General features: G+C 35.3%; 1 protein-coding gene across 3 annotated transcripts in view; it reads left to right on the top strand.

Moving 5' to 3' along the window:
* GABRA4 (gamma-aminobutyric acid type A receptor subunit alpha4) overlaps nucleotides 1-14379 on the top strand; it is a 76164-nt gene extending 61785 nt beyond the window's left edge. For all 3 annotated transcript variants that reach the window (XM_019665775.1, XM_019665776.1, XM_019665777.1), the window contains one exon: nucleotides 10376-14379. In XM_019665775.1, the coding sequence (XP_019521320.1) occupies nucleotides 10376-10906 (531 nt within the window). In that variant the 3' untranslated portion in view covers nucleotides 10907-14379. The remainder of the gene's footprint in view (nucleotides 1-10375) is intronic.
* Nucleotides 14380-15030: the final 651 nt, after the last annotated feature.

Raw genomic sequence — 15030 nt, 5'->3', positions numbered from 1 at the left:
GCCACTATGGCACGGGGCAAGCACTATGGGCAGTCTATCTGAAGTGTACCTGGCGTATAAGACGACCCCCCACTTGGAGGCATATTTTTCAGCGCCAAAAAATCGTCTTATACGCCAGCAAATACGGTATACATATATATTATATATATATATGCATACATGTATATAATATATATATATTTTTTTTGTGTGTGTGAGAAATTTCAAGGACTATTTTTTTTAATATTTTATTGGGGAATTCGGGAGGGGAACAGACAATTTGTTGTCCTTTTGTTCTTCAGTCTAGTTGTGGAGGGCATTGCTTCGCTGGCCCATGTTGGTATCATCATTGCGCTCTTCCTGGGTGAGGCAGATCAGTCGCCAACCATTGGACAGCCGCTCATGTCGGCTCATGGCAGCTCAGGAAAGTGCACGCCCACTGCCGGGCAGCCCCGCTGCAGCCTACACTGTCTCTGGTGACTCATGGCAGCCCAGCTCCAGGTCAAGCTGTTGTTCACCATCTTAGCTGTAGAGGGTGCAGTGTCACTGGCCCTCATGTGGGATCCGAACTGGGGCCCTGCTGCTCAGAGCTGGCATCTCAAGCCAACTCCTAACCAACTTGCCACTCAGCTGGCCCTCAAGGACTTTTTTTTTCCACCCCTGTACTCCTAATGCCCAGCAAAAAGTGAAACACTCAATACATATTTGTTGAATGAATGATTTAGTTGGGTGAATTAATACCTTTAATACGTCCTTTATTGCTTATGAGTTTCATTATGGACCTTCTATAACTCACTTCCAATAAGAGGTGAAACAATAAGACTTGAGTTTTGTTTTGTTTTTTTTACCAAAAAAAAATAAATCTATTAAAGCTACTGTAAATGTTTAGACTGAGTAGGCAAACTTTGGCTAATATTCTAGAGTAATTTAGCCTGCTTTAAGTAAGGTTTTTGGCTCACCAAGTACTTCTTTATGCTTTTATCCTATATAGCTGTGATTTTAAAAGGGTTGTGGCTGATAATGCTTGATCTATGGAATTCTACCCCTCCCCCCCAGCAAAAGTATATTGAGGATCAGGTTTTGGTAAAGTATTGCTTTTTAGACAGTGCCCCTGTTGCTTTGCTGATGCAGATGAAATTGTGACTCAGACTACTTGCTATGCCAGCCTCCTATAAAGTTGGCATGGATCCGAATCTTTTTGGATGGCTATTTATCATAGCACAATTTCATTATGATCAAATCATATCAAGTCTATATTAAGAATAAAAGCATTGTACAAATATTTTCTAAGTTTAAATGTAATTTTCTGAATATTTTGAAACTGAAACAAAGCATTTTCACATGAGGATGTGGATGCTTTAAAAAATGAATTTATTTGGCCCATCCAAGTTAGGAATTGAAAAACCTAGTAAGATTCCTTTTATAATGTTTTATCAGATATCTACATATATTAACTCTACTTTTAAAGGTTAAAGAAATATTTTTAATATGAAATGTGAAAAAAATTATAAATTATGTTATTAATTACATCTTCCCAATATTTAAATAAATACATGCTCTGAAATCCATAACACATGTACACACACTCACACACACACATACACACACACACACACACACACACAGTCACACATAGAGGTCACAACCTGAAGGGAGGCAAAATATTTAGGGGAAAATATTGGATAGTTAAAGAAGGTTCTGGAGCGAAGTCCAAACTAGAAGGTTAAATAAAAGTCCCATTTAACTGAATTCCTCTGATTTGGGTGAAGAGAAGCTAAATGTAACTTGAGGTATCCTGGATGAATCTTATATCCAGGCAACTTGGACAGTTTAGGCAGAGGTGTAGATGCCCCTGGTGGATATGAAAATACTTTCATTAATGAGGGACAAGTAAAAATATTACAAATAAATCAATACTTAATTCTTGTCAAAAGCATCACAGTTTCTCGACCTGTCTTTTATCTTGATTCTACATAGGGCTTGGGGTTACCAGAAAAGGATACTCACTCAGTAGAGAAGGGAGAACAGAGCAGACTAGAAACAAAAAGAATATCTGAAAAGAGAAAGCTGCAAGTTTGTTTAGATTTTGTTCATTTTTCCCTATAAAAGTTTCATTAACATACCCTATTTTTAAAAATCTTAAAATCTGTGTCGTGATTTTAATTTTATCGAAGTTAGATGATTGTCTTAGTCTGCTAAGGCTTCCATAACAAAATGACATCTATTGGTTTTCTTAAAAGAGCCAGATTTATTTTCTCATAGTTTGAGAGGCTAGGGAGTCCAAGATCAATATTCCAGCAGGTATCGGATTGCCTTTTTGCTGGATTCTGGTGAGGGCTCTTTTCCTGGCTTGAAGATGGTTGCCTTCTTGCTGTGTCCATATATGACACAGAGAAAGTGCTCTCTGATGTCTCTTCCTCTGTCATGAACACGCCAGTTCTATTAATCAGGGCTCCATCCTTAAGACCTTATTTAACCTTAGCCACTCCCTTAAAGACCTCATCTTCAATGCAGTCACATGGGGATAGGTTAGAGCTTCAACATACGAATTTTGAATGAACACAATTTTAGTCCTTAGCAGTGATTAAAACCTCTTAATATTTCTTAGTATTTCAATTTTTTTTAACGATTTTTGACATATGTTGCTTTCTACTATCTGAGTTAGTTAGATGCCCTCCTTTGCCTGATTTCCTGCTTCCAATTTATATGTGGAAGACAGTCATTTTGACCACTGTAATTGAAATAGATTGTTTAAAAAAATAAAGATTGATGCTGTAGTGCCAGACCAATATATTCACAGATACAATTCTTTTTAATATTCCATTATATTTAGAAAGTGTGCCAGCCAAACTGGGTTGCCAAAGTTCTAATTGTGAGCCAATGTTCTGGGTATGTCTTTTCATAGCATAATGAGGTGTGAATACGTATCATTTTGTACGTTGGATCACAATAGTTTTTCCAGTCTTTGATGCATCCCTGATTACCAGTTTCTAAACTTCACTGATAGTTGGGAAAAAAATCTTGGCGAGAAACCAGTGATCTGATACAATAATACATGAGATGCCTTCATATGCAACCCACGTCTTTTTCCTTGGACATTGAAATACTTGTGGCTGTCGTTTTGCCTACATGGAGCATGGCACAGAGTTGTGGTAACTAGTTAGTTAATTGATGTTAGCTGAGTGCCGGGTGCAGAAGAACCACTCAGTACAAGTTAACCATTGTTATTGCTGTTGTTGCTACTGCTGTTTTTTCCTAGAAGAGGTTTTTGTATTTGTCTTACATATAAGTTACAGGATTTATTGTAGTGTTAATTCTCACCTTTACTGTGTCCAGTATGTGTTTTAATTTTGCTGTTGCATTTTGTATGTCATCATACGTAGTTTGCATTGCAACCAGCAGCATCCTTTCCTTGGCTGACTTCACCAGACTGTCATTTGCTTCAGTCATCCTCTACCTTTCTGATTATCGGAAATAGTGACCATGTTTTTATAGATACATAGAAAATATCTTCCAAAATTTTGTTTTCTGTGTTCATTGATGAGTCATACACCTTTTTCTTTGGGGAGCAGAATCTTCTTATCTGCCCTCTGCTGGATTATTTCTGTATAATAGTCATTTGATGCCTACTATGTCCTGGACATTATGTTAAGTTTTATATGCATTATCTTATTTTCTATGAGGACGATACCCTTATTACTCCTGTTTCAGCAAGGTCTGTAAGGTTTCAAGAGGTTAAATAACTTGTCACACATCTCACAGCAAGTAAATGGCAAATTCAGTATTTGAGTTCAGGCTTGTCTGATTTGGGGGCCCACAGTCCTAACCGTTTAGCCAGTATTTCGTAATTTCTGATCCCTGGTCACTGGCAATAACATAGCTAATTAATAAGATTTCCTGTGGAATTATAATAGATATGTATGATATCAGGGGTGGGGGAGTAGGGTGGCGGATTGGCGGGGGGAGGGCTGTCACTTTGAGGGGTAAAAAGTATAAATAGATAGATAGATAGATAGATATGGAACAAACCTAAAAAGTAAAAAAAAAAAAAAAATTTCCTGCAACTAGGTCCTGACACTGAGATTTTAACTAGTTCCCAGCATTTATTCCTATAAACACTTAGAATGACAATATGTTGCTTTTTATTAGTGAGCAAGAAAGGATTCATCCAGCTTGGTGTTTGCATTTGAAGAGAGTGAGGGAAGTGTTCTGCCCTCCACTCTCTCCTGCTTAATGTTGACAGCAATGGTGTATGCAGCGCCAGAGCAATTCTACGTAGCATTCTGGTCAAGTCCACTGGATCAAGCTTAGAACTTCCGCTCTGGCTAGTGAAGTCTCTGACAAAGAGATTTCCTCTACTAGAGACACATATCTACTACACAAAGCATTGAAAAATAAAAGAAAGCACTAGGAATCAATATGAAACAAAATTAACCACAAAATCAAATATCTTCAAGAAACCTTAATATTTTAAGTTTTCGACTTCTAAATATGTAAATACAAAATGAATGAACTCTTTAAGATCTTGTTCTCTGGTAATTCCAAATTGAAGACATACATATCTTATCCCGGTGCCTGATATTGAAGTAATATTTCTACAGCTTATGGAAATATAAACATTGAATTACATGCTAACATTGGGAGGAAATGAAATACAATAAATAGGGAACTCAGCATTTTCATTACTACATTTTGTTGTTCAGTGTATGATAGAGCCTCCTGCTAATGATTTATGAAATACTTAGCATGTTTATTTGGAGGAAATGTGTTTCATTTCTATTTTCTAAAAACACTACTGATAGTCCTCAGTAAATCATTACCTTGGGCTTTAGTTTCAGCGGCTCCACCATACTTGTTTATTTCCTTGTTAAATAAGATGTGTGGCTAACCCCTGAAGCCCTGTTGAAATGGCCTTGAATAAATGTCTTTACATTATTGAATTTTTTTTGTGTGTGACTCATTGATATTCTAGAAGATAAACCTGTTCATTATTGGCCTTGTTTGTTTTTTAATTTAGGGGGGTTAAATTACATTTTATTAAACTTTATTAGCTTCTCAAGCAAGCGATATGAATGTAGCTTTCGTTCTGCAAGCCTCATCTTAGTCACTTTATCACATTGTTGCTAGAGTAATAAGTTGAGATGAATTCTTTTTGCAGTTGATGGTACTTCTTTAGAAATTGTGTCAGATCCAGAGTCATGATTGACGAATTGCTTGGATTTGCTCCTGTTTGCCTGTTGCTGCTTTAATTTGTTGGTAATGTTTGAATCTGCCACCTCGCATCTCTATAACACCAGTTTCCTAGCTTCGGGCTATTGTGACTAATGACAAAATAATTTCAAACTAAATCATTTTTTAAAATTCAAATGAAGCTTAGGTGCTTTACTTGTTTGTAACCACTGTGTGTCTGCTGAATACTGATGAAGCTACTCAGTCTCTACACACTGTATGAAGCAGAACATCTCTCTGACACATTAGTTGTTCCAAATCTTGAAAGCTGTGTGAATATTACTCTCAGTGAATCCTGTGCCAGGTAGGTCAGCAGATTTCTCAATCTTGTTGTGGTTTGTTATCATGGTAAATGACGACTTTTCACATAGTAGACCTTTAGATATCAGTACAAAATAACTTGAGTTTCATTTGGCTGCTTGGCAGAGAACAAAGATTTAAGCCTCAGGTAAGTTTTATTCTGCTTTCCTTTTTGTAAATTGTGATATATAGACTATTGAGAGACTTCTTAGACATTCTTAGTCACACTTGGGATTGAGTCAAGATAATTTCTATGCCTTAGGCACTATCTGCAGTATTCTAGAAATATACTCCATAAAGAAGTACTAATCTGGAGGTCAGTTAGAAAGCTTTTTACATTCTTTCTTTAACTGCCTTAATTTGAACAAGAATCTTGATTCTGAACCATATCCATTTCATTAAAATTTATTTAAAAATGATGTGGGCGCCTCCTGTGTTCATTAGCCTACATTGGTTAATATCATAGTCTTTATACTGTAGAAGTTCGCTAATAATTTAATGTTGGGAATAAAAAGATTTGGCCTTGTTTTCAGATGGTAACCCTAGTGACACACTTCATGCTGCTCTCTCTATTATCATAAAGTCACTAGCTTCATTGATTCTTGTTTCCAATCACCATAGATGGATCCTATCTCTTTGTCTTGGATTCACTTTTTTTTTTTTTCCAGGCATGTTCCTTATGTCTGTGCTTACATTTCTTTGATATTTATAACTTGGATAATAGAAGATGTTTTCAGAATATAATTTTCAAATCATCAAAAACATTAGTTTTACAAATATGGAATGGATACATGTCAACATTTTTTTCAACTCATTAATTAGTAAGGGAATCACTTAAATGGTTAACCATGTTCAAAATCTGTTTGAGGAATATCTGTAAGTAACTTTAAGAAAGGAATACTAGAATAAGGTTGTTAAGTTAGATACAGAAGTGATTACAGAAGGGCAACAAAATCAAAACTTTTGGTGGTATTTTGTACTGGACAGGAATCTACAAGTTAACATGTATCTTCACAGTGTTTGGGCTCAAAGCCAGTATTAAAAAGCAAAATCAAACTCAAGTAAATTCTCCTAGAGACTTAATAATCCTTGGGTGGACTTGTTAAACAACACTCCATTATGACTTTGAAAGGACACACTGTAATCATTTCTGATTTTCAAGTCTTGAATAATTTTTAACAATATGCTTGACAATTACAAATACTTGACTGATTCAAATGGATGAACATAGTTTATTAAGTTTGTTAATGCCTTCTCCACATTTGTGCATCAAGAGGCTATACAAGGCAGGATATTCAGCAAGTAACTCACTGTATGACTTCCAATCACTGTACGGCCTTTCTGCTCATTTTTACTCTGTTGTAAAATGAGGAACTGGAATAAGATGATCGCTAACTCTTGCCCAGTTTTAAAATATTGTTTTACTTTAAGAATGGGATTATAAAAGGCAAAATATCTTTGCCCTGTAATGTGTGGAGTTAGGCAACAGGGCCCCCTATTGGTCTTTGATGAGTTCTGGGCAGGCCAGCCTTCTAATTATCCCAGAATGTCTGAGGAACTTCTTCCTCCCAAGAGGCTTGGCAATACCTCCTTTTAGGATCCTTGATTTCATTGATATAGATGTGTTATCCAGTGCCACAATAATGCTGCCTAGCAAACAACTACAAAACCTCGGTGGCATACAATAAACATTTGCTTTTGTCCTCAAGTCTGTGAGTCAATTGGGACGTTCTGTTGATCTTGATCACACTTGGCTGGGCAGTTCCTCATCTCTGAGCTGAGACAAACGTGTGTCTTGTGGTCAACTAGCTGTTGGATTCTAGGATAGCTTCACTGGGATGACTGGTTCTGATCCAAAGAATCTCCCCAGCAGGATAGCCCAAATTTGTTCTTGTGACGCTGGTGCCAGTATTTTGAGAGGGAGTGGGAGCAACCAAGGACTCTTAAGGCTAAAACTCGAAAAGGACAACCCATCACTTCCACCACATACTGCTCACCAAAGAAAGTCATCAGGAAGCCTGTAGGGAAATAAACTCCGTCTCCTGATGAGGGAGGCGTGGGAAACTTACATTACAAGGGGCATATATATGGAGAGGGAGGATAAGTTGGTGCCATTTTTGTGCCCAATCAACCATATAGAACATGAGTCATAGTTGGAATTTCAGGAAGTTCCAGAAGGAGGCTGATCTAGAGGGAAAGACCATGGGGCCCTAAAAATGTTCTTGTGATTTCTTCTGGAATGCAGCTATTAGAGTTAGTTTGATACTTTCACATCTTACTTTGAAAATTCATTAGGCAAGATTAGATCAGTGTTTGGGGCTAATTATTCCACATTAATGAGGCAAGGCCTTCTGAGTACTCTACCAAGTGCTGAATGCTGAAGTTTTCCAGTCTGGCTGCTGGGACCGTGTACTATTCCTGGCTTTGTGTAGGTCAGGTACTACTTCTCATGTTTTCAGGTGGCTTCTTCTGCAGCCTTGGGTAGTGGTGGCTCACACTCAAAAACTGACCTGTGCTGAGCAAAATACTCAATGAGGACTCCTCAGATATCTGGAGTTTTCTCTTTTTTCAGCGTATACTTGCTTTTATGTTACTTTCTCCTGTGAACTCTAGCAACCTTGGTTTCCAAAGATTCTCAGGTCCATCTCCTCAATTCAGGAAGCCTGTCAGGTTTTTCCTGGATTCTCCTTTCCTGCACCACAGCATGGAAATTAAAATTTGTTTCTTCTCTTTCAGAGATTATGGCTCTATGTTCTCTTATGTGTAGTGTCTTCAAAAAAACAGTTGTTTCACATGTTTTGTCCAGGTTTTTTTGTTTTGTTTTGTTTTGTTTTTGTCACTTCATGCAGAAGAGTCAGCCCTTCCTACTCCATTTTGGCCAGAAATGGAAATCTCCAATTCTAAGAATTTATTCTTAGGAAAAAGATGGGTTTCTAAAGATTATAGGCAACCTAACTTTTGGTAGAAGAAGGCACTATGCAAATATCAGATTATATTTGAAAATATACATTTCTCTCCTGCTTGTCCAGTTCGTCCTTTCTTACTCTTTTCCCTTCTTTTCCTACTATAGTTAGCATTTTGCCACAGTTTGACTCATCATTATATTTTACTTTTTTATTATATTTTTTATTGTCGTGTGTATGGGTGTACGTATTATATTACCAATGATAACATAAGCTCTTTAAATGTTGAGGACATACCTCATACTTGTTTATATTCTTTACCATGTGTATAAGATTTTAGAATTAATGCTAATCAATTACCAGTTATTCCCTTCTGTGAAAAAGAGCTCAAAATCTGAGGATTTATTAAATGATGTTTACAATGTGCCTTGCAGAGGAAAAGTGCAGGGTAAATAACGGTAATATAGCTTTCAGGTTATTTGGCTTCAATTTTTGTAAATTTGGCTTCAATTGTCCCTACCCAAATTAGGTGCCATTTGTAGACTATAGTTTTTCATGAGTTCAACTGCAACCTGCTTAGAAGAATACTCCAGACTGACATAAAGAATACTTTCAAAACCTCTCAGATCCCGTTTTGGTTGTCATTTTGTGAGGCTTATTTCTTTTTCTCTACTCAGAAAACTTGAAGTCATAATTCACAAGTGTATAAGACATGGATTGAACACTTTCAGCCGGCTAGATGAGTGTGGTGTTGAAAAAAGATTATACTTGTACAATAAATATTTCTTTGTAAAGTGGGCTCTCAATTAATTGTATATAATACTATCTGTGAAATTTCTTGCAGGCTGGCTTCTTCTAATCACGCAGCTCTGAGTTGTTCTTTTCCTTCCCTCTCTCCTCTCCTTCTCCATCTCCTCACCCATTATTTATTTCATAAAATGGTAGGGGGAGAAGGCATAGGAAGTAATAACTACATACCCTTAATATGACTTAGGATAAACATAATTAAAGAGCAAAAATTGTTTCAAAACGTCATACTGTATTCTGAAGACAGACATGATTGGAAAATCATTTGAGCAATTGCTGTCCTTTATTATTATGGAAAATCTATAATTGGCTACACAGCTATTTATCATGTCTGTCAAAATGCGAGGAGAATAAATTTTAATATTTTCATGCATCTGCATTCAAATATAGTCTTGTTCTATACATAATATAATTTGATGGAAAATACTGAATTCCATTTTGATTTCAACATTTTTATTGGTAAATAATTTGAACTCAGATATTTGTGCAATGATATGGTGATGCTGTTTATATGTCTAATACAACATTTTATTAAAATCAATTTTTCTTTGTATTTTCATTATTAATTGTAATAAAAACCTAAGACATATTAGGATTTCTAGATTTATAATAATGTGTATGATTGTCTATATAAAATTATGAAAATCAATTCTAGGGATTTAGAAATGAAAGCTTTTGGAGTTATTTTTTAAGCAATGTCATGCACATATGGATTTTATGCATGAGAATAGGTCAAGTCTTTACATCTTATAAAGCAAATATATACAAAACTCATTGAAATGTATACAACATATCAGAGTATTATTTACAATAAAAATGAATGAATAAGTTGTATAACTATCATTATGAACTCCTAAAATAAAGTCAAGTATAACTCTAGTTTATAGTCCTAAAAGCCTAATCTTCTTTCTATAGATTTAAATTCTAATTATTTATAAGAAGGGATCATATTTTGAAATAAATGTTTGATTCAGAGTTTCAGATATATACATGTTCTTTTTGGTAAGCTTTTCTATCACGTAGAATGGCTATAGCATCTTAATAAAGGTTTATTTTATGGAAACAGCTAATTTTAATTATTTGATCCATTTAAATTTTGTATAAATCTACATAAAATGACATAGCAATATAATTCTTAATATAATATACCTTTTCAGAACACAAATGCCAACCTGAACATGAGGAAAAGAACAAATGCCTTGGTGCACTCTGAACCTGATGTTGGCATCAGAACCGAGGTAGGAAACCATTCAAGCAGATCCTCCATGGCTGTTCAAGGATCTTCGGAAGCCTCACCGCAGTCTTACTTAGCTTCCAGTCCAAACCCGTTCAGCCATGCAAATGCCGCTGAAACTATATCTGCTGCAAGAGCACTTCCATCTGCCGCTTCTACTCCTAGTAGAACTGGGTATGCACCCCGACCAGCTTCAGTTGGATCTGCTACTACCCACCGTGTGTTTGGATCAAGACTGGAGCGAATTAAGACCACAGTTAATACCATAGGGGCTTCTGGGAAGTTGTCAGCCACCACTCCTCCCTCTGCGGCACCACCTTCTGGATCTGGCACAAGTAAAATAGACAAATATGCCCGCATTCTCTTTCCAGTGACATTTGGGGCATTTAACATGGTCTATTGGGTTGTTTATTTATCTAAGGACACTATGGAGAAATCAGAAAGTCTAATGTAATTTTTTTTTTTGCTATCATAGTTTCCTAAAACATGATGAACTTAATGCAGAAGGTCTTTTTAAATGTTTTTAAAGATAAACAGTTGCTCTTTACTAAAATAAAAATTCTATGTATTTTTTTCCATTTAAAAAATTCCAGCCAGTTATTGAGAGAGTTATCAATTCCTCAGTGAAGAGAATGTGAGCCAATTTTCATTTCAGAAAAATGATTTAAATAGAATCAATTCAGCATTAAAATTAGATGGAATACAGACCATCTTGGAAAGTTGGGATAAGAGAAATAGTGCTATTAGAAATACTTGGTGCATATTTATGCATTGGAATTTGAAAACAGACTGCCATTTTAAATACACACTATGAATATCAACCAACCACCCTAAATTTCCCAGTGGCACTGCCCTTAATCAGAATTGTTTATCGGATATCACATGCGGTGACTTTTGGAGATCCTCTTACCTAGTATCTGCAAGAAAAGGACTTTTCCTGTTAACTGAAACATTTTTACAAGGAACATGGAACAAAACAAATATTGACCAATAAAGTGAAACCTCTGCTGCATCAAAAACAAAGACAGAGGCCAGGGAAAATATGTTCCCTGTCATATGTTGTCCAAACAGGACTTAACAGTTGACTTGAAAATTTGTGCTTTGAGCCAAAGTTTAATGCATTGTATGAATTCTTTTTGATAGTAGTTCATTCAGTTATGTATTCTTTCAACGTATATTTATTCAGAGCCTACCTTGTCCCAGGCACTATGTTAGACATTGTCTCTCTAGGAAAGCTCCTTCACCTTTACCTACAATATTACTTAAATGGTAGAACAGTCAATGCATGCTAATGAACCATAAACTAGCAGAAGCCATTGCATTCTTTAGTGGAGGAAAATTATTTAGAGTCTGAAAACATATTCAAAATATTTGTGTCTCCTCTATTGGTAGAGGACAACAGGCGTGTTGTTCACATAGCCACTTTTGAGATAAGTACACATTAATACATCTACAGCAATTGACTTCAAAATATAATGAAAATGTGGTACAGATTTTTCTGTAAGCGAAAAGCACTGCGTACCTGAAATTAGAAATCTGGGCACTATAGATCTTATGGATTACCTGTCTCAAATTTGATCAGAATCACAGAACAGATTTTGATCAGAATCACAGAATCATTAGAATTAAGAACTCAATACAAGGCCTTTTAGCTGCTTTTCCCAACATAGATATGTGTAGATCTATGTTAGCTGGTGAAATGCTAACCTTTTGGGAAGTTTTTGTGTCCATGGTTCTGTATTTCTGAGCAGTTTTGTGTTTATTTTGAGGGAGTTTTTGTACAGTTTCATAACTAAGGTGAGTATTTTAAAATTAAAAGCAGCAAAGGAATGGAGTAAAAAACCAAACAAAAACATCATAGCCAAGGGGTATGATGCTACTGACTGTTATGCAATTTTTCAGGATTTTCATGTACTGACTTTTCTTTTTCATTAGGTAGGCTTAACAACTTAATTGAATTTCTTGCAGCTGTCTTATACTGCTAAATCCAGGTCGAGTTTTTTGTTGTGTTGCTTCCAGATTTTTCTTCTATACTTCTGTCTTTCTGAGCTGGGTTGTGTAAATGAATGAGTTCTGAAGAACATTTTGATAGAAATGACCACTTTAAAATAGGCTCTTATTTTTTAGAGAAGAAATAATATTAATTAATTGCCATTAGTTTTTTAGTTATTGCTTTGCCTTGCAATGGTCACTTATGAGACCTGTAAAATGTGCCAATGCCAAATATTAATTGTGAGTCATATAAGAGAAATTCCTTGTTGGTTATCTCTCTAGGTATTTACTGGAATAATCAACAGTTTTAAGGTTGAAAGATGCTTTAGAAATCATTCAACCCAAGCCTCTTTCTTATGAATTGATGGAAGTTAAGAGTCCCAGTGAAACTGGTACAAATGTATATATTTAATAAAGAGTACTTGTATAAAAGCTTATCAAACATTATTTCATGAATGTGAACAGATTTCTAGCCTTGAGGACAATGCTTGAAATTGTGGTTAAAGCTATGATTGTTCATTATCCCAACAAAATGATCTTATTTCTTTGGGGAGGAATATAGTCCTTGCTTATCTATCAGTCTATGCTTAAGAAATATTTCATTGGATTCCTTTAAAAAAATAAATTTTTTTCCTATAAATTTCACAGATATTAAAGAGATAAAAAATAAATGATTTTCGATTTGTAGACCAGGATCCAAATTAACTCATAGTTATTTTTCTTACCTTGGTATATGAAGATTTTAAATAAATCAGATGGCCAAATAAAGAGAAAGGGCAAAATTAACCAAGGATTCTTAATTGTTAATTTGAAGAATAAATTGACCAGAAGGTCTTATAATTAATACAAAAAGGAATTATTTCATTTGTATACAATGTTAATAATAATGCATAGTTTATTTTCCTTGAGTTCCATCAAATTAATTCAAGGCAAACTTTTTTATTATGACCATCATTTCTATCTTTCCAATAACTTAGAGCTATATTAAACAGGACCCTTTTGTGAAGAACCAGTCACTTTTCATCATTAGAAAAATCTCAGAAGTGTCATTAGGAGAGCCCAAAGGCCTGGCAATTTGTGAAGAAGAATAATTCTAAGAATAGTACCTTTGTATGTCTCTGTCTTTTAAATGTGAAATTCAGAATTGTTTTATTCATTACTAGTAACTATAGTCTATCTTTCAACTCCACATTGGCCACTAACTGCTACCTAATTCGAATTTCCTCCAGGCATGACTAGGCATAATAACATATTTACATGATTAATCCACAGTTAAAAATGACTTGTATTTGTGTATATATTGGTTATTTGAATGGTGTATATTTTAAATTGGACCTCCAAACCCTTCAATTAGAGTAGGCAGGAAGTCACCTTCTTTTACAGATGAAAATGAATCTTAGAGAAATTAGGGATTAAGATAAAAGTGCAGGGCTAGAGTGAACTTTGAAAGGTCATTTTTCAATTACCTCACCTTATCAGTGACCATGTTTCATGCAATACATAACAAATTTATGGTTTATTTTACCCATGAATTGGTAATTGTGCCTGACCTAGGAAAAAAAAAATTCACACTTTCCACTCCCCTGTTTTCCATTGGGCCCCTTTTCTAGATTTGTGAAAAACCTCTAATGGAAAAGTGCCAGGTGGAAAAATGGATGATCTGAATTCAAGTTCTGACTGTACTGTGAAATGTTTTAGACAAGTCACTTAACTTCTCAGGCTTGATTCCTTATTTATAACAGAAGCATATTATATTAAGTAATATCTAAAATTTCCTTCAATTTTAACATTCTCTGATTCTCATTTCGACTAATTACAAGCTTATTCTTGGGATACGAGGTGTAATCAACAAACATGGTGAGTGTTTTAATAAAAAAATATTTATTACACTAAAAGACACATTCTATTAATCCTCCTCAAAATACTCCCTGTCTCTTTGAACACACTTACCCCATCAGTACTTGCTACTTTCTGAAGCAGTTCTGGAAGTCTTCTTTCGTGAATGTCTTTAGTTGCACTGTCATGGCTGCCTTGATGTCCTGAATTGATTCAAATTTTCCTTTCATGGTCATTTTGACTTTGGTGAAGAGCCAGAAGTCACATGGTACCAGATCAGGTGAATAAGGTGGATGAGGACACAATGTAATGTTTTTATTTGACAGAAATTGCTATACCAGAAGCAATGTGTGACACGAAGCATTGTCGTGATGGAAGATGAAGTGAAGACAAGAAAGAGGACTTCCAGAACTGCTTCAGAAAGTGGCATGAACGATGGGATGAGTGTGTTTGAAGTAAGGGGGAGTATTTTGAGGGGGGGGGTTAATGGTAGTGTATGTGTCTTTTACTGTAATATATATACTTTTTATTTAAACATTCCCTACATATTTTGACCATACCTCATAGATACACTGAATACTTTGTGCCACAAATAGATATTTATTGGGGAAAAAAACTAATTTTAGTTTGACTGCTTAATTACTTTTAGCTCATGACTTGCTTCAAACCACGGTTTCCCTACCTTAAAAGAAATAATGTTTCTCCATTTAGATTAGATATTTTCTTCCCTGTGGAAGATTTTATTCTTTA

This window comes from Hipposideros armiger, unplaced genomic scaffold, assembly GCF_001890085.2.
Source record: "Hipposideros armiger isolate ML-2016 unplaced genomic scaffold, ASM189008v1 scaffold_452, whole genome shotgun sequence".
Classification (NCBI taxonomy): Eukaryota; Metazoa; Chordata; class Mammalia; order Chiroptera; family Hipposideridae; genus Hipposideros; species Hipposideros armiger.
This window is presented reverse-complemented; position numbering and strand designations above follow the sequence as displayed.